Source organism: Homalodisca vitripennis, chromosome 6 (assembly GCF_021130785.1).
Source record: "Homalodisca vitripennis isolate AUS2020 chromosome 6, UT_GWSS_2.1, whole genome shotgun sequence".
NCBI classification, from domain to species: Eukaryota; Metazoa; Arthropoda; class Insecta; order Hemiptera; family Cicadellidae; genus Homalodisca; species Homalodisca vitripennis.
The window spans coordinates 103,169,659-103,191,136 of record NC_060212.1 but is presented as its reverse complement, the minus strand read 5'-3'; the positions used below and the strand labels follow the sequence as shown (position 1 = coordinate 103,191,136).

The window sequence follows — 21,478 nt, the reverse complement described above, 5'->3', positions numbered from 1 at the left end:
ACATAACATTTAGAAATTTATGTTTATAAACAATTTTATAATATTTTGTGTTTATTTTAGGTGTTTTCTAGCAATTAATCATAACAGAAAGGGTATTTTTGTTTTTACAAAAGGTGTTTTATTCGAAACATGAAACTTTGTAAACTATTTGTGAATTCTTGTTCAAAACTTTGTAAACATAAACAGATAAATTTCTTGCATAAAATAAACTGTGATTTGTTTCATAATCTAATAATAAAATATTGGATTAATAAGATAAATATTATAAACTGACCTCTTTTCATAGAAGAAAAAGTATAATTGTTGTTTATTTCAAAAATATGTATCATATAAAAATAAGTATGTATAATGGAGTTTTTTTGTATTTCTACCATCTATTATAGTTAAATAGGAACCTTACACATAGACAACTGTTTCCAACTTTTTCATAATAAAATTGACCAACTTTTTCATCATAAAATTAACTATGTAACACTGATAAGAATATACAGTATTTGGGTTGTAAAGAACACTCTATAAAACCCACAGCCTGTGTATTTAATACAATACTTATTTACATTTAATTTATTATGACAACATTACAGTAATGACAATTAGTTATATACAAACAAATCTATATTTCTTTTTCTTCTCTTATTTTAATTTATGTTATCACTATTAATCAAGACATTAACCACTTCAGGAGGTAAAAATACTCTGTCACTTAAAATCACTTAAAAGAAATGTACTTAAATTTATTTACATTTACTTCATTTCATTCAAAACTAAATCTAATATAGTCTTAACTTGCATTATCAATTTACGTAAAAATATTGTTTCACTCAACAAAGCAACTACGCCACATTATAATACAGTACAAAAATAACCAACTGTTTATTCAGTTAACAATCTTTATTATTCTTTTTTATTAGTTATCACCACGACATTAAAAGTGTTCTACAATACAATAATTAATTCTATCGTAAATGATACAAAACATGTTACATTTATATGTTTTATAGTAATGAGTATCTGATTTTATTGTCCGAGGATGTTTTTATGAAGTAGGAGGTCATAGTTGGTCAATGTCAGGGCCATGGCATTGAATTAAACTAGTGAGAATTCCGCGCTACTGTGTTTGTTGTTTAATAGTAACCAATTTCAAAAATAAAATATTGTAAAGATTGATAAAGCTTGAGGACTAAAAATATTTACTATATAACCAGCAAACTAAAAAACTATTCAAATTCTGTATTGGTGAGAACTAATGAAAAAGAACAAAAGTCTTCACTTTATTGTAAGGATTGTCCATTTTACGTTAGCTTTTTTGAAAACTATTTTCTTATTAAAGTGTTGAACATAATACTGTTACTTTATTTGAGACTAGTTTAATACTTTTAGTCAGTATTGTGCATATTTTACTATGCAAACAAATATTTTAATTCTTTTTAATCACTCTTTAACGTCTTGTGATTTACAAAGCTTAGGGATATTTCATTGAGTAATAAATTTAGAATCCTAGATTATTTATATTTTCCTTTTGTTTATATTTCAGGTATAAAAACCAAACATAGCTGGGCCACGGAAGGGATACAAATGTAGTACAAGTACAAAAACAACCATTTTTACGTTAAAGTATTCATACATCCTTCACTCCTTCTGCCGCTTGTGGTAAGGTTGCGGTAAGTTTGCATGGGCTTGTGGAAAGCTTACAAGGGTCACCTGGCCTGGTACAGTACGGTACACAGCAGTAACAGCAGAGGGAGCCACCGCACCCCTACTCCTTTGGCCCCGCCGTGCTGCATCGCTGCAGGTGTTTCCCCTGCAAGTTCACATGATTAGTAATACAATACATACGCAAATACAGGACTTGATGTGAAACTCTCTATTCAAGAGCTTGAACATAAACGATGAATACTAATAATAATAATATTCTCTTGTATATTACTGCAATATATTGTCGTATACTACCACCAAGTCTAGTTTGCAATAGTCTTAATATAGGAGGAAATTTGTAATATATTGCTATAATGAATGTTCCAGAATGACAGGTATAAGTCTGAACTGATTTTGATTCCGCTGTTTTTATAAAAGAGAACGCTTTCATGTTTATGCAATTAGAAGAATTTTCATATTTCAATCAATGTGAAAATTGTTTTATTTGTTCATAGTTCTCCGCGCTTCTCTTGAAATAATAAATTGAATAAAATGTTTTGCACTCTTTCAATAAGAAACATTGAGGTCCTTGAAAAAAATATAAGTGTTAGGTAATCATATTGTATTTACTAACTCTTCTCGAGCTAATGCCATAGTCCTACACCGATATTGTTGATTATTTTTGGTTTGAAGTATGACGTTTTATTGACAACTACAAAATATGCGCAAAGGGGAACACCATGGGATACTCTAATTCAAAGATTTTAACGGGTAATATCAATTTATAATGATTTATTTCTCTTCAGATGTTAGATAAATGTGTTAATGTACATCTTCAAATGCTAGGGATGAATTGAATAAAAACTTTCTTTTCCGATTTAAACGCCTTGTTCTAACAACAATTTGAGGTCACGACAATCAATTTATTTATTTAATTAGAATATGTGTGCTCACTTTATTTATGCCATAAATTGACAGTAGTGTATGCTTCATTCAGAGTAAACATGATAAAGTGAGGTATAAGAAAGCAATATACTAGAATTCTGTTCACTCACTCTATGGAGAACCTGAGAATACTTCAATAGTTTAAAATATAGGACAAAATAGGTAACACAGACTGAGAAATGAAACTATCACAAGTAACATCCCTGGCCTTTCATTCACTTTCTTTTATCACACCACTTCACTTATGGGTTATTTAGTTTCATATCTGGTTTGACAGTTTATTTTTTTGAAGTTTTCAAGAATCATAATATATTTGTTAAAGATATTAAAACAGCTGGAATGACAGATACATACCATTTATGCTTTAATAATTAATGTGCCGTTCCCATGCACCATCGTATCAATATTATACTTGCCGCTTTCTTCAGATGTCTTACTTCATGTTTATTATTAATGAAACCACTCATAGCTTTAAAGATCCCACATAATACTTTAAGAGATAAAAATGATCTTGACTACTAAAAAAAAATATTATTACAATAACATAATTTACCTTAATAGAAATTAAATAACATGTTAAGAAAAATCACACTGTTACCGCAAAACTTCAGGAATGTCATATTGCAGAGCAAGAAGGTTGACATCGCATATCTTCAGGAAACTGGAATCGCAGAGCCAGGATATGATATCGCAGAACCAGTAGACTGATATCGCCGAACTTCAGGATATTGATATCACAGAAATTCTGGAGTCTGATATCATAGAACCAGTAGCTGATATCGCAGATTTCACGAGACTGATATGGCAGAAGCACTAAACTAATCTTGGAGTTAGTTGAATAAAAGCAACCAACACTACGTTTTTTTAACCTGACTTTCAAAGTAAACAACATTACGAACTAACACTTTTCAATCTACATAAATTTTGAATTTACCAACAACTAATCTTCCCAAATCAGGCGTAATCAAATAAATAAGTACACTATACAAGTGTATCCCCAAATTAAACCGAAGTTTACCGTAGAGCAGATATTACACCCTATGATAATATAAAATACTATCACATGTAATCTAATTTAGAATAAAAATGAAGGTATTGACAAAACACTATTTATTTTAATTACAAAAGTATTAAAAACAATAAATACTTGTTCAATTCAATATAGAATGTATTTTTAAAATATTTTAGATAGTTAATTTTTTTAATCATAGTCAATATTATAATTATTCCAAAATAAATAAGTCTTAAAGTGTATAAAATAATTAAGTTATTTAAAGAAAACTTGGAGCTAGCAGTTGTAACTGGCTTAAAGTAAGAACTGCCCTATATTTTGGTATTATTAGCCTATCTTATAATCCCTGCAAATACAAAATATTTTGGTTCCAGATGATAACAATTACCGTCGGCTTTAAACACATTTTAATAGTAATTTAAATAGCAATATATCATTTTAATTAAATCCAAAGTTCAATAATAGTGAGAAAACTCGCCTTTAGGCTACATAAAATACTGCAGTAAAACCGCTGATTTCTAAAAGTTTCAAATCAAAATTATTTTCATATTCAAAAAGATACCAAGTTGTTTTATATATTATACAATAAAATTAACAAAGGAAAACTATTTATTTTTAGATTAATCTACTTAATTATTTGAATTTAAATAATATTTCCTTAAACTTTAACACCATTCTTAGATGTGAACTTAAACTCCACGAATTGAACTAGTCTAATTTATTTCATAATTAGATCATATATGCCAATAGTTTATTTCTACAATAATAATGTATATTTAATCTCTTATAATAAATTTAATTAAGAAATTGTAGGTTTTATCTATCATAGCCACTGTTTTATAAAAAAATAAGATTCAGAAATTGGAGAAAACTTTGCTTTGAACTCTTAGCCTAAATAACATAACAAGTTGTTTTCAATATGCTTTTATATTTTATATTCAACCAAAAACAATGATGAGAAAATCCATGAAAGTTCACAGTAAAATACCAGACAGGAAATTCTCCACACGTTCAGCTCTGTCAGACAAACGAGCCGGGAATCCTTGAGACCAGGCTTTACCAGATTAGAAAGATTGAGATTTCGACTGGCCGAAAGTGTGGCGATTGTTCTCAAGAATTTACGATACTCCACTGTGCTCAAAGACAACCGTTGTGAAGTACAAGCCTCTAGTATATCTGAAGGAGTGACCTTACCGTTGAGGACGTGGACTGAGACTGTAGTTGACGCCACCTCACCCAGCGCGCATGAGTAGTTGCCGGAGTCATGAATGTTGGCGTTGGCAATGAAGAGTCTACTCTTGGCCCCGGTCTCCAGGATGTCAGTCTTCACACTGTCAACAAACAAACGTTTATTGTTACATTAATACATGCATGAGTAGTTGCCGGAGTCATGAATGTTGGCGTTGGCAATGAAGAGTCTACTCTTGGCCCCGGTCTCCAGGATGTCAGTCTTCACACTGTCAACAAACAAACGTTTATTGTTACATTAATACATGCATGAGTAGTTGCCGGAGTCATGAATGTTGGCGTTGGCAATGAAGAGTCTACTCTTGGCCCCGGTCTCCAGGATGTCAGTCTTCACACTGTCAACAAACAAACGTTTATTGTTACATTAATACATGCATGAGTAGTTGCCGGAGTCATGAATGTTGGCGTTGGCAATGAAGAGTCTACTCTTGGCCCCGGTCTCCAGGATGTCAGTCTTCACACTGTCAACAAACAAACGTTTATTGTTACATTAATATATGCATGAGTAGTTGCCGGAGTCGAATGTTGGCAGCAATGAACAGTCTACTCTTGGCTCCGGTCTCCAGAATGTCAGTTAAGCGACTATTAGCTCTCTCATGAACTCGGTCAGATGATCTCACTTCATGTCAACAACAAACAAACGTTTATTGTTACATTAATATATGCATGAGTAGTTGCCGGAGTCATGAATTTTGGCGTTGGCAATGAAGAGTCTACTCTTGGCCCCGGTCTCCAGGATGTCAGTCTTCACACTGTCAACAAACAAACGTTTATTGTTACATTAATACATGCATGAGTAGTTGCCGGAGTCATGAATGTTGGCGTTGGCAATGAAGAGTCTACTCTTGGCCCCGGTCTCCAGGATGTCAGTTTTCACACTGTCAACAAACAAACGTTTATTGTTACATTAATACATGCATGAGTAGTTGCCGGAGTCACGAATGTTGGCGTTGGCAATGAACAGTCTACTCTTGGCCCCGGTCTCCAGAATGTCAGTCTTCACACTGTCAACAAACAAACGTTTATTGTTACATTAATACATGCATGAGTAGTTGCCGGAGTCATGAATGTTGGCGTTAGCAATGAAGAGTCTACTCTTGGCTCCGGTCTCCAGAATGTCAGTCTTCACACTGCTGTCAACTAACAAACGTTTATTGTTACATTAATACATGCATGAGTAGTTGCCGGAGTCATGAATGTTGGCGTTAGCAATGAAGAGTCTACTCTTGGCTCCGGTCTCCAGGATGTCAGTCTTCACACTGTCAACAAACAAACGTTTATTGTTACATTAATACATGCATGAGTAGTTGCCGGAGTCATGAATGTTGGCGTTAGCAATGAACAGTCTACTCTTGGCTCCGGTCTCCAGAATGTCAGTTTTCACGCTGTCAACTAACAAACGTTTAATATTACATTAGTAGTAGTAGTAATTGAGATTATATTAACTCTCTTCTTTGTAACTGCCTTTGATGTTATTGCAGGTTTTATTTGACACTGTATCAATGTTCATGTTCGATGTTATTCAAACCATTTATAATACTTGAAGAATATTCAAAAGAATTATATTAGAAGAAAATAGAAACCACTTCTCCCAAAACTAAAAGACCAAAGCAATAACATGTATTGTCATAAAATCTTGTATTGTGTTAAAAATAATATTACTATTCATTTGCCTTTAATCCCACTGTACAGGGGTATACACAGTGTTCACAAATTACTCTATCAAAGTTCACCATATGAATTTTCGGTATAAGTAAAAATTTTCAAATACATGTCAGGATTTGAATACAAATACAGTACTTGGCTATTTTACCGTATGTTTGTTGTTTATTAAGGAAAAACTATATCTTCCAATTCAATACGGATACAAAATTCTAATTGTTTTGAAATCAATCTTCTTAAACCTATCTTACAAAATTTTCTGAAACATATCCTATCAAATTTCTTTAAAATATTCACTCTGTAATAACTAAAACTTGGGGGATTTAATGAAACAATCATAAGAATAGTATATTTTTTTACATGGATGCAAAGTTTATTTTGCTACGACGAATAATAACCGAATAGTAATGGTTTCACTGAGCTTCACCCTTCACTTTAAATACAATATTCGAGTTATTAAATTATGTTTAACTCCTCATTAATAATCAGCTGATTGTTGCATTAGATAATATTTTACATTGTTGTCATTTTTACACAATCTATGAAATTCTTTTGGTAAATGTTCTTTAACCCAATGTTATTTTTATTTATTTTATTTTAACCAAATACCAGATATGAAATATATAGTTTATACAATTACAATTTAATTATTTTATTTGTATTAATTTAAATAAGTCTATTTATTAAAATACTAAAAAATCAATTAAGTTAAAATTGTACTACTAAAGTTATATTGAAAACTGAAATTACTAAATTATTGTAATAGATTGTAATGTAGTGAACAATCTAATTTACAATCAGAATATTCTCACATTGTAGAATTATACACAGTTCCGATTGTAATACATCACGGCTAGAGGTGTTCTACTTTTATTTGAAGCTGCTCGGAAGCAGTATACGGTTCCACTCTTCTATCCATATTGTTCCAAAGACTCGGTTGCTTTTAACAATGTCTTTGTAGTCGGTTTGAAGCTAGGGCCCCTCGCCTCAGTATTTTCGTCATATACGAACGTATAAACTAAAATAAAATTTATTATACTAATATATTGAGTATAAAGTGTTGTGTTTGTAAAGGTGTTCATTATACTAACCATATTAAAATAATAACCGATATTTACCAATTCTCAAAAAGATTTAGGAACTTTCATAACGTTAAACAACTTGCATATTCTCCTTATAAACAGTAATCGCAAACTTGGGTACAAACTTTTTACATGTTCTGTCGCATACAATAATAAAATATGCTTTTCTTTGAAAGAAACAAATACAAATAGGAATATAATAATGATTTAATATATGGAACGTTGGATTTCGATTCATATATCGGTAGTTAGTGGCGATAAATTTTCTGTGAAATATTCATCAATGTACTTCGTTCCTTCACAAACTGAATAAATAATCCCAGAACTACAAATAAGTAGTATTTCATTTCTTTACTTCAGTACCTTTTCCATGATTTCAGTATCTGCGTAAAAACAAAACAATATACGAATGCTACAATATCACAAAAGATATGTGCGTCAGTTTAATATTTATAGCTACTCGTTTTGTACGGCTTAGTTTTATTTTAACAGTAACAATCGGCTTTTTTGTTCTATTTGAAAACGTTGTGTTGATAGTAACACAGCCCGACAGAATATGTTGTCAGTGAAAATCACGACCAGTGATCATGCACACAATTAATAGTAATAACAATTATAATGAAGTGATTTGGACTGTATAGGGTTAATTAGGATATTTGTGGCACTTGCCCTGTAATTGATGTTCAGGGAAAACATTTTAATTGGTACGAATGCAGTCCTTCAATTTAGCATGTATCTCTGATTGAATTCGATGATTAAAAGTAAAACATGCACATGCCTTATATTTTTAAACTTGCCTTACTTATGTTATATATTTTAAATTATAGTAAGTAGTTAGAATTATTAGTTGTGCAGTTTCTTTAGTTTCCTAACCATTTACCTATCGATGTTTTAGTAGCTATATTTAAATTATTTATTGTTTCATTCAACGTTGTAAAAACCAAATTATTCAGAAATAGAATACACAAAGAAACAATTTTATTAGTTGAAAGTAAAACGATAAATAAATATTTCGAAAATTGATATTTATATATTATTTTATGACAATTTAAAACTTTTGGATGCTCGAGATACTGTCGAATCCATTGAAAGTGGTTAACGTAAGGCAACAAGAAACGAATAAAAAATAATAAAGTTGTGCGCAAACCCCGTCCTTTCAGATTATAGCAGATATAAAAACTACCAGTAAAATTATGCATGAAATTTTCATGAAATCGTTTATTGGAGCAAAAAGAATATAGACAACTGATCCTGAATTGCTACATAAGATCATAACATGATTTTTTTCACTACAACTGAGAATCAAAGCACCAATCCATGAATTTAGATACACTTACGTCACCATAGATAAACAATCTTCAAAGATCATAATTATCAAAACTGAAGCTCAAGCTCACAGATTTTCTACGTTACGAGCGTCTCACAGATTGCGTGGGGACCTCTTTGCCAAAATGTAAATTAAATTTACTATATTGATGTCCTGGCCAAGGCGGATAAATGAAGGAGGGCTCTAGAGTAAGGACTAAATCTACGGATTTGTAAATCTTTTAGGCAGCTCCTAGTTCATAATAGAATTTCCTGCACTAGAAAATCTACCTTATTCACAAGGTCTCATCCATGCCTATTTCCAGAAGAACAAAGTGAATCAAGAGTACATATTTTTATATACAGCAAAGACATAGATAACTTGTTGAAACGGCCTACTCATTACGATCTCCAAAGCATAAATACACATTTGCTTGTAGCTGTGCACGGATAGAGATGATGAATATTTTGATCCAATTTAAATGACTTTTTTAGTTTCTGCATACATTCTGTTCTGTCTCATTCTGTTACTTAGTAGGACCGTATATAATTTTAAAAGTAACGGTAAATATATAGAAATCAATCGTATACTTTACTTTGGCTAAACATAGTGAACCCATATACTGAAGTATCGAAAGACTCGATAGAAGGTAACGATAGTTATCGATAGTTAACGATAGTTATCGCACAGATGACGATCAGACGGACGAACTACCCCAAATAACACATTACTCACTGAACCAAGAGAAACCCATACACACAGTTTCAAGGCTCTAGGACCTTTCTATCACGAGTTATCTCACAGATGGACAGACAGAAACGACATTAAGAAGGCCCTGTCGTTGGTTACTAAGGGTCTGTACACACATGTGTGTGTGTGTTTTTTTTTTAATGCATAAATATAAAAAAACATTGAAGAACATGTCCTATCCAAAGCGAATGTACGAATTTGTTCACGTATCCAATACAATACAAACCTTATTTAGACATATTTGCATAATTTTACAAAACAAATAGTTGAGAAACCAAAACCTGTTACTGAATAACGACAGCATTTTAGGCTAATTCAATTAATTTTGTTTACAGGTTCTGAATCAAAACACATGACAAATAGTTTACATCTAAATTTGTTTAATATTTTGCTTTCAAAATTATTTTATCAACAATTTTCCTCTACCTGTTCTTTCTGAAAAACTAATTTCTTTAATTTTCTTACTAGATCTCTATTACGCTAATACTCTACTGCCTCTTTAACTTTCACCCCTCCTTGCAGCTACTTTTAACTCCCTTATTTAACATTTGGTACTCTTCTCACACAATTTCTAACACACAATGCTCTCAGTCTAAAGGCACCTCATGTCCCACTACCTTCATCCCTGCCTGCGATATTTTACTTCTTCCCTCCCCCTTCATTATCTTCCCCATCACAATTCTACCTTAAAAATTTTTAAACTGTCACATTTCAATTCCACCCTTTCATTTAAAAAAAACACCTTATCTCAATCTCTCTTCCCCTATTATCTTTCTTATCACGTCTCTCCTACCACCAATAAAGCTCTGACCTGATTCCACCCCGCGTCGTGTCATAGTTCAATATCCTCGTGCCGTGCTTCCACATTATGAAGTGACTGGGCTGCGGCACTCTGCTTATCACACACTTCAGCTCGATGGTGCTTCCCTCGTTGTAGAACTTGTTTCTTATCGGAAGCCCTCGCTCGTCGGCGATCTCCAGCTCCGGCACTGTAACAGGAAGTCAATTATTGTAAAATCTTAATTTAGCTCCGTAAAATCATTATAAAACTTCATGCACTTTTACGAACTTACGATCTTATTGTTCGTCGTAGAATTATACGAGATCTATCATTTTAAATATATAAAAAATATGTATACAAAAGTATTTTTCAATAACTTTATAGGTTACACAGCAAAAATCTTTTAAATATTAAAAAAGTTTACACTTTTCTCCCATAACGTTGCAATGAAATTTAGGGTATAAAAGTGCATGGGGTTTAACATTGTTCTTATGGGAAAAACTTAAGAAAATTCATTTAACAAGATCGGCTCTTACGCCAAATTAAATACAAAAAAACTAGTAGTGCATTTCAATAAACTCTACTTCATATTCCGATACAAAATATGAGCATTTATGTTATGTACCTTGCTTGGCAGTTCTCAGATTAAAATATCTCAGTGCAATGTAAAACCATTTTGTAGAAACTTCATAGTAATTTGGTTCTCAAATTACAAAAGATTGAAATACAAATACAAAGTATATAAGAATGGAATCATATTACTCGTGCAGACTTTTCTGTTCACGTGTAAATTTGTATATAATACCATTGACCCTATAACATTTGAAAGGACTGAATAAATTAGTTACCAATTCATCGGAATGTTTTATTATCACAATATATAATTTTAAATTACCTTAGACATGGGGTTTTAATTAAACACAAACGTATTGGAACTGTACTTCAATGGTGGGACAACATTTCTAGGTGAAAATCTTCCTTTATGTTTACAGCTTGGATGCCAAGAGAAAAATTATTTACAGCTTCCTCTACGCTGGTAAATCTTTAATTGGCAGATGGCCAAACAATTCAGGAACAGGCGAGGAAATAAATAGCACCCCTTCTTTTTAATGCCAAATGTGAAACTGCGCTCCAGCACGTAGCTTCAAGAGTCATCTGTGTCCAAAGCACTGTAAGTGTATTCCGCAAAGTGGACGGCTAACTGGTAATTGTTGCACAGAACTGACAAGCACAAACCGGGTCAAAGTAATTTGGCTGGGGTTCTAGTATATAAAAGTCAATAGTAGGTTCCATTGCCTCTCCAGCCATTAGCGACAGTTTATAGAGTTGCTTTGTAACTAATAAAAATAGTTATAACGCTTCAGCACTGATACAATATGTCAAGCGTTTCCAGACAAATCTGTAAATAGTGTTGCACTTGGCGCTGGAGTAAATGTGATTAATAAAGTCTTATGATTGTTAGCAATTTAGCTAAATGGTGTAACAGTGTCTACAATTAGGCGTAACACTACACACTACGGACGTCCTTCGATAGCAACCTGTTAAAAATCAACCGTACTCTAACTACAGTAGACAATATGATTCGCCATTCCCAACCCTAGCTATAATATACAAGGTATGAGCCAGTACGCCACATCGAGTGTCGTTTAACAAGCTTCGCTTAGATTTCATGTAGAACTTATTTCATGTCTATAGCTAATTTCATTAAGATATATGTGTTACTATGACACGAGTTAAAATGTAATATGATTGCACTCAATTTGTTTGTTTGTTTAAATTTGTTACTGACGATGGAAGGTTTGAAATTATGACAAGGTTTTCGGACGTTTGCCATCTTTATATGTTACGAAAAGTATAACACAGCGTTTCGAGGATTGGAATCTATCCGCGTCGTCAGGTGGGTGAGTTATTAAAAGAAGAACAAGAGAAATAAAAAGTGCTTTATTTCAACGATTACAATAACGTAACACGATATTCATCTCGTAATCTTTGCACAACAAATAATGGTATTAATCCGTCTGTTTGGTTGGTCGCTTTGAATTTTCTATACTTATCTGGCTTAGAGAACAAACATATTTAACAGAAGCAAAACAAAAAAACACCTTTACACTTATCTTATTTAAACTTAAATGAAATGAAATTAATTAATAGCAATGTAATTTATTACTGTAAAACCTTTGTAAATATTCGTATTTGCTGTTGCGTGTAGACGTTAAGACCTAAACATTCACACCAATGAAATTAACAAACATAAAAATAAAGGACAACGAATAAACTGTGTGCAAAATTAACTTTCGATCTTAGATATTTACTTGCGTACATGGATACTTATAAATATCAAACATGGTAATAGTGGTAATAAAAATATAATAATTAACAAAAATTAATTTGTATGTTTGCATTTTTGGGTGAGTTATTAATACATACAAAGATGAAGAACAGAAAGAAGAGAAAGAAATGGTTCAAACGTACCCAAAAGCTAAGCAGTGACAACGCCTGAACTGGACTAAAAGTGCCTTTTGGGTATGTTTGAACCATTTTCTTTTTCTCTTTTCTGCTTTCTATTCTTTATTTTTTTACTTATTAATACCGCACCCACCTAACGAGGAGGATAGATTCCAATCCTTGAAACGTTGTGTTATACCTTTTATAACATATAACGATGTGAAATGTCCGAAATCCTCTTGCACTCATTTATATATTCTATGACTTGCTTGGTTCCTGTTGTTATCATAATTACTCGTGATAAGTCATCGGAATGACATGTACCATAATTTAACTCAATTTTGTTTTTATAGAAAAAAGCATCATGCAAATTAATTTCGATTATATAGGTTAGTTTGTTTTTGATATATTGTGCGAATAAAAGAGACAGAGAGACCGACAGACAGAAATGAATTTTTCCAGAATCTGCAATGTGAGCTTTCACTAACTTTCAGCTGATAATTTTAAGTATCAAAAATACTATTGTATAACCATATTCTGTGTTAATTATTACTACCTTACATAGGCTAGTATAGATAAAGTATACAATGGTTATATCAAACCTAGCCTACATATTGTATACAATTTTATGTATGAACTCTACCGCAGCTATAATACACAATGTTAATACTTACCATGCCGCTGCTACGGTCAATAAATTCAAATTTCAGTCCTACCCAGATATAGTGCACTATATTAACAAAAACAATCCCAAACGCTAGCCACAGTATAAAATATTTAATTCTACCCTACAATAACAGCCTACAGAAACATAAACATTTAAATATCATGTAAGCTGTTATATGTAAAGTTTTAGTGTCAAATATTCATCATACTGTACCTACGATTTTACAACGTTAAATATAATCCCTGCCCTTGATAAAACTGTTTAAGCGTTAGTGAAGCCTGTCACTCGCGAGGCTAAAACATTTTTTATTTATGTTTGTACATCTGTATGTTTTTCTGCTTGTCACATTGGTGTTATGATGGGTAGCGATAACGGCATATAGAAAATCATAGAATTAAAACAATTAGAAATATAATTGAGTATGCTTAAATCAAATTTGAACATACTTATATTAACAAATACTTAAATTTACATATTTTAGTGGTTGGTAAGGCTTTCGTTACATTTTACAGTTTCCTTTGATATTTCATTGTATCCGTTTATTTTTTTTAAGGACGAGATAGAGTTGGATCACTCAACTTTGGCTAAGTGTTGGCAAAGCATATAATTCACGGAGACATTTTAGCCATCCCAAATTTTCTTACAAAGTTCCTCTCATAAAATATGGATACTAACTTTCAATTTTAGTATGCAACCTTAGTGACGCCTTTTATGCGCTGCGGCGTACTCCTTCCTTAAGTATGTTATTAAATTTTGGGATGTAGAGTGACAATATCTGATGCTATCTAGGTTACAATATCACAATATCAGTATTATTAAGTAACTATTCACAATATCTATTAATGAGTGTCAGACCGCACACTGATGCTTAATAACCTTCTGTAGCAAACGCGTTAGGGATCGACAGTAAATATCTACTGTTATCTAGGTTACAATACCACAACATTAATTAATTAATTTGGTAAATTCTACTTTATAAAAGTTTCTCATAATAGTAATTGACACTTATTTATGGAATGTCAAACTTCTTATATATGTAAATTGATTTCTTGAATCTCTGGAAATTTCCATTAAACGCAAATGCATAACTTAATCCCAGTTAACCTAGTAACACTTCTTAATGGTAAACTTGCAAGGGCGTCTTTTTAATTTATTAGTGATTTGAGCATGAGTTGAACTGACTGTTTTAGGTCAATTGGTTTTGTTCTCATAAGGAAGCCATACAATTTTATACTTTATATGAAAATACCACATTCCTCCAACTGTTCATTTTTTATGTTTGCAGATCATTATGTTAATAAAGTTTTAAGAAGAAATGATCTTAATTAGTAATGTAACAAGGCAGAATATATCTTACGGGAGTCATTCAGTAAGTAAGGAGGATATTTTGCAATATCTGTATCCATACAACTTATAAACCTGTTTTAATCGAACATCTTTGCACAATTATGTGTAATTCTATATATATATATATATATATATATATATATATATATATATATATATATATATACATATATATATATAATAAGGCTATTGCCATTTATACAATTTAACGTAAATAAAAGTCGTTTGACAGATGTTTGGTCTTCCGACCATACGTTAGTTTGCTTATTTAAACGCATATGTGACAAATACGGCCAAATACAAAATAATTGAATCGGAAAAAAGTGAGCGCTCTGTGGTGTAATGGTAGCACATTCACCGGCAAGTGAGAGATCCGGGTTCGACTCCCGGCGGAGCAAGTACTTTTTGTGATTCAATGTTTATTGAAATTAAATAAGGCTATAGCCATTTATACAATTTAACGTGTATATATATTGATCTCGTGGGAAATATAGCAAACCCCCTGTTTTGCGTTGTAAATAAAATAAATTATAATTAGAAGTTCAAAACCTGAAATAAGAATTACTCACAATTTTGCTATTGTATTGAAGTAAAATTTTAGATGTGTTTAAAAATTCTTTAATATTGCTTGTATGTTTGAGTTCAATTTCTCATACATTTAAGGCAAGTACTCTTTTATGCTTGTTTAATTTTTGAACCTTTGGTCTTACCTGAAACTTTAAACCGATTACTGGTTTAGTTTTATTAATAGTCTTGTCAGTCAAAATAAAGAGGTGTTAAAAGGATATTACAGGAATGATCTCCTGAGGTGTTGTTTCTGCATAGTCTCCTTTTTTGGTATATTACAATTTGTTGTTATGAATATAAGTTTTGTCAAGAAAATAATTAATCTATACCACAACAAACGTGTTTACCCCTTACGAGAAGAAAAGCATTCGTAACCATATATAAAACTTTGTTTTAAGGAGAATTCAGAGCTTTTGCTCACCTACAACGTGGAGATACACGATGTACACTATCGGTGGGTGAGAGGATACCTGGCACTCGTACTGCCCCTGGTCCTGGTGTTGGGCATACTCGAGTCTCAACTGCCAGTCGTTGGGCCGAGAAAACATGGCAGAGTAGCGACCGTCCGAGCTGTAGGGCTCCACCCCCACTGAGAGCAGGTGAAGTTTTCCTTCGTGTCTGCGAAGCCAGGATACCTGTGAGGTACAAGGTTCTTAGATTTCACTTGGAAAACATGGCAGAGTAGCGACCGTCCGAGCTGTAGCGGAAGCTCCACCGTCCGAGCTGTAGGGCTCCACCCCACTGAGAGCAGGTGAAGTTTTCCTTCGTGTCTGCGAAGCCAGGATACCTGTGAGGTACAAGGTTCTTAGATTTCACTTGGAAAACAAGGCAGAGTAGCGACCGTCCGAGCTGTAGGGCTCCACCCTCACTGAGAGCAGGTGAAGCTTTCCTTCGTGTCTGCGAAGCCAGGATACCTGTGAGGTACAAGTGTCTGCGAAGCCAGGATACCTGTGAGGTACAAGGTTCTTAGATTTCACTTGGAAAACATGGCAGAGTAGCGACCGTCCGAGCTGTAGGGCTCCACCCCCTCTGAAGTTTTCCATTGTACGAGCAGGTGTGCAATTTATAAGGACAATGGTGTCAGTATAAAAAGCAGAAAAGCTGCTTAAAATTTAAATTTAATGCGTTATTTAATTTAAACTCGCAGTTTCTAATAGCCTGTAAGTGTTAGGAAAAATGTGCTTACGTGTTTAACTATTGTTTCTGTTAAGCAGTAAAATAACATTAACTTCTAAAACAATAATAATTACTTGCAGGCATATGTTTTCATAAAATGAAACTTAGGAAAAACTAAATTCTACAAATTTAAAATTGTAGAAATTGTTTTACAATGTATTACAAGCATATTAGGTTTAAAATAGATTAAGTATAGATTTGCAAGAAATACTTAATGAACGGTCCTTAAAAAAGTATGGTTTTTAAGGAACCAACTCTTCTAGTGTTTTTACGATGTATTGGTGGCGAGTATAAAACAACACTCCACAGTTTGAGTGTGAATTCTATTTAACATATCTAGACTGAAATCGGATTTCCACAGCGAGACCTGAGGTATGTTAAGAATTAACCAAGTTGTTTCAATAAAAATACCTTGAATATAGTTATGTATCCGGCCACATAGGTCTAAGAAGTAGACCCTTATGTCATTTGTAGCTAGACATTCCTTTTTACAGCTGAAAACTGGTGATAACTTTGCTTGAAGAAGCTTGTTTAAGAATATATTATCCTTAATACGAATAAAGTTTTCTGGGTGAGGTAAAATCTATTCCTCTCAAATACTGAATCAATAAACTTTAGGAATATTCACAACCTGATACCTTTTATAGCAAATGCATGTTCTTTATAAAATACTCTGCTTGATAAAATATCACAAAGAAATATTAACTAAGGATAGAATATCACAAAGACGTGTGAATGAAGAATAACATACGCACTTTTACTTACATTTTGATCACTGGGTAACACCGTTGTTATTACTCACCTTGGTATGTCAGACAATTTTACGAAGAAATAACTCTTTATAGCAGATATATAATTTTATAGCAGCACCAGGTATGGTACAACAGATACCATAGTCTTTACCTCAAATATTCTGGTCAATATTCATATCATCACAATAAACATGCTCAAAATGTAATAATAAAAGTTTCTCTCATGTTTCAATTGGACCACCGAATTGTTTTGGATCCGTCGTTCCACCATCTAAAGCTTTTACAATTTCAGGAATCCCAATATATTTCCTCCAATGTACTGACAAATTGCATTTGTTTTCCACCTTGTGCTATTAAGGGTTTAATTACACTTAATTATGTTAAAATAATCTATTGAAAACTCAGTTTCAATTCAATAAAAAATAAGGTAACAGGACTCGTTGAGGTTACATGCAAATTTTGATACATTTTGATACACACATGTGTTTCTCATGTTGTTATCTTGCACTTATCACTGCACTTTGTTTACAAATTCTACGATTTTCTTTTTACCATCATGGTTATTCAAAAGACCAACATAAAACTTTCACAAACACTCAGTTAAATACCATGGAGTGACATTAACCATCGTCTAACTCAATATTGCCTATATAGAAAAGAAGTTTCTTACAAAATTTACATACATACAATTTCGTTTTGATAAATCAGTTCATTTTCGATATATCTTGCGGACTAAGAGCCAGAAATGAAATTTTTCAACCCCTGAGTGATAGGCTTTAAGTAAAATAGCTTTACATAAAATAGGCTCAGCAATTAATAGTATCAGTGATTATGTATGATAACAACATGATGTTTTTAATAAATCAAAAATTTAAAGTCCTAATAATATCATTAAAATAATCGCACAGTTTTGACGGTAAGCTCAATAACAATACGTACGTTTGTTAAACTAGGCTTGTGTCATTACAACATGCACAAGCACTTTATAACATCTCAAATTTACGGTTGTCTTACAAGGAGCACAAATAGAGATAAGTAGCCTTAGCATTAGTTCTCGTAAAAGCATAAACGTGTAGTTCACCTTTTATACCCGTATTCTCTCCATCCAAACCGCATTTAAGAGCATTTGTGGTAACAAAACGTGGTTTGGAGGATGAGGTATTTCTCGTGCATGCTTGTTTGTGGAACAGGAGCTATTCTTATATGTATTTCCGTGGTTAATGTACTTTAGATATGTCGGGCATTCATAAAACATGTTTGTGGGCCACAATCATATACTTTAAAGGAGGACATATCCTTGTAAAGGACTATCAACTTTCGGAATACACATTGAATTCTTAAAATAAAACCAAATATATTTATTAATGTGTTATTGGTTTGGTATTGTTTAAAAAAATAATACAAAGTATATTTGTTACAAGTATTCACATTAAATGTCTATAGAATTTTTATAGTTTAAATAGTTGGTATACTTATTACCACCATATATATTGGAACATTGTAATAGGTTCCATCAGGTTTGAATTAATTGGTACTTTGAGATATAATTTGCTTTTAGAAAAAACAAACATTTTAATAACGTTTTTTAAATTTGTCTTCTTTTTTTAAAATAAAATTGGTCTAACACATGGATCGTAAACCAAACACAGTGTTATCATTTTTTTAAACCTACATCTACTTTAAATTAAAATGGCAAAAAATCCAAACAAAATCGTGAAATTTAATATAAAACTTTTCATTATATCAATAAGCTAAAATATTGGAAACTTTTGAAATAAATAAATTTATATAGTTTACATTTTTTTTTTATTTGTTGTATTTTTTATTAAGTAATAAAACACTATACTTATTGCTTTTTAAGACATTATCATGGTGAAAAACTATAGAGCCTTAGAATAAAAGATAGTATAACTGTTAAACTGTAAATTAAAATTTTCCTAGTACATTAACTGCTTCCCTTTATAATTAGTTTTTAACAAAACATATAATTCGTCATTGTATAATGTAATTTTCATCATACGTAACATTTATTTCCTTTTTTTAATTATCACGACGATCTCTTGTAAATAAAATATAACTATAATAAAAGAACAACACGATCTTTCGTTTCAACATTTTAAAACTATTGAGTTTTAATTACAAATTCAAATAAATAAACAACCGTATTTTCTTAGTTTCATAACGTGTTATATAACTATTTGTTGTAATCCCTTCATAAGAAATGTCCATATAACTAAAATTAGATGTATGTAAAATTAGATACTTTTATTTCAGCTCATTATTTTAAAATGTTCATATGTCTTACTCAGCTTCAAAAAGCATTTTCTTTGACCATCCATAGACCAAATATTGGTAGTAACACAGATAAACAAGATATGTTTACATAGTAACATTAGCATTACGTTCTGAACTGTTTTTCAACTGTATTTACAATTAGAGTTTGTCAGACAAAGTCAACAGAAGCTCTCACTGAAAGCTGAACATACTGTTCTAGATATTTCCTCTTAGGCTTAGTAATCTTTAACGAATAGATACGTTGTAGATGCAACTTGTTAATATGGTTCATTAATTTAAAAATCAAACACCACAATAATTCAATTTTATTATTGGAATGTTCGATTTTTAAATGAATGAATCGTTTTAAATAAAAGCGAGATTGTATAAGCTATTATAAATAATCGTCTTGTAGTAACTAACACCTTATATTACCAATTTGCCACCATTTTAGATGTTCCGCTAAACAAGTTATATAATCTTTGTTTACAATTTTTTATTGACGATGTAAGGTTACAAACAATAACAGGATTTTGGGACATTTGCCATCGCTATATGTTACAAAAGATCTAACACAACGTAAAATCTTATACCTACTAAACAAACCTCAACCAACAAAATTCGTAGGCACACCTCATGACACTAAGGCTTATGACACAAACAAAGGGCCGGAAGCGACTTGACTTTACCCCATCCCCCTCCTGACCATTGCCTTCCTGTCCCATTGTTTCATATGACACTACACGATGCCGATGAAAGAGCCGGCAGTGACATTCTTGTTGGTATCCCACTGTAGCCTGTGCTGGTGTGATATGTGATTGTAATTGTGTTCGGGACTTGCATCCTGTGTAGTGACAACGCCTGGACTGGACCCCAAGTAGCTTTTTAGCATGTTTGAAACCTTTTCCTTCTATTATGTTCTTCTTTCTACTCTTTATTTTCGTATGTGTTAATACCTCCCCTACCCGACGAAGAGAAGGGATTCCAATCATCGAAACGTTGTCATACCTTTTTTAACATGTAACAATAGCTAATGTCCGAAATCCTGTCATCCTCAAAAGTTATATGTCTTGAACAAGTTATTGGATTGATTTGAATGTTGCACTACACACACTCATATAAAGGCCTAGTAAAATTACGCAATAGATTTCATTATTGCATTTAACAATGGTCGGCTTTTTGAATTTTTAAACTTAAATAGGTACAAAACTATATTTTTATTTTTAAGGTTTCCTAAGAGTACATTTTCAACCATGTTGCTCCCTTTCCATGGGAGCTTTCAAAACGATCAAACAATTAATACCAACAATAAACTTTCTTTTTATGAAATACTAGATGGTATTTATTACAATAATAAAGTAGCTAGTAAAATACAGACTACTGCTCTGGGAGCTGTATTAGGGATCACTAATGGCCCTGACTAAATGTCTAACTCAAACACTAATCACTAACTCTGCACTTCCGTTGTAATTGAAGAAATCAAGTTTCATACGCGTATAATATAAAATATGGCACTACAGGTCTCTTTTAGATTAATTTAAGCACAATTGTGAAACAATCACAGTGTTCATCCTTGGTCTATTAGATAATTACTGAACACGATGATAATTTTCAGTTAGCAGCAATATTTCACCGAAAATATTACAAAGGCGGAGGTGTGGCCATTTTCGTTGACTGATATTCCAAACCTTCAAGGTTGACTTCAGCTGTGATCTAGACCTTGAAGTGAAGGTATAAAAGTCAATCTAAATTTCGTATGAAAAATTACAATCATTGGTTATACAGATCACCAAATGGTTGCTCCACATTTTTTTTGAAAACTTTGAATC

General features: G+C 32.1%; 1 protein-coding gene across 1 annotated transcript in view; it reads right to left on the bottom strand.

Moving 5' to 3' along the window:
* Window positions 1-516: 516 nt before the first annotated feature.
* LOC124364671 (zwei Ig domain protein zig-8-like) overlaps window positions 517-21,478 on the bottom strand; it is a 45,199-nt gene continuing 24,237 nt past the window's right edge. The window contains exons 4-7 of the mRNA XM_046820331.1: window positions 15,869-16,082; window positions 10,452-10,629; window positions 4,787-4,923; window positions 517-1,801 (exon numbers count right to left, since the gene is read on the bottom strand). Of these exons, the coding sequence (XP_046676287.1) occupies window positions 1,698-1,801; window positions 4,787-4,923; window positions 10,452-10,629; window positions 15,869-16,082 (633 nt within the window). The 3' untranslated portion in view covers window positions 517-1,697. The remainder of the gene's footprint in view (window positions 1,802-4,786; window positions 4,924-10,451; window positions 10,630-15,868; window positions 16,083-21,478) is intronic.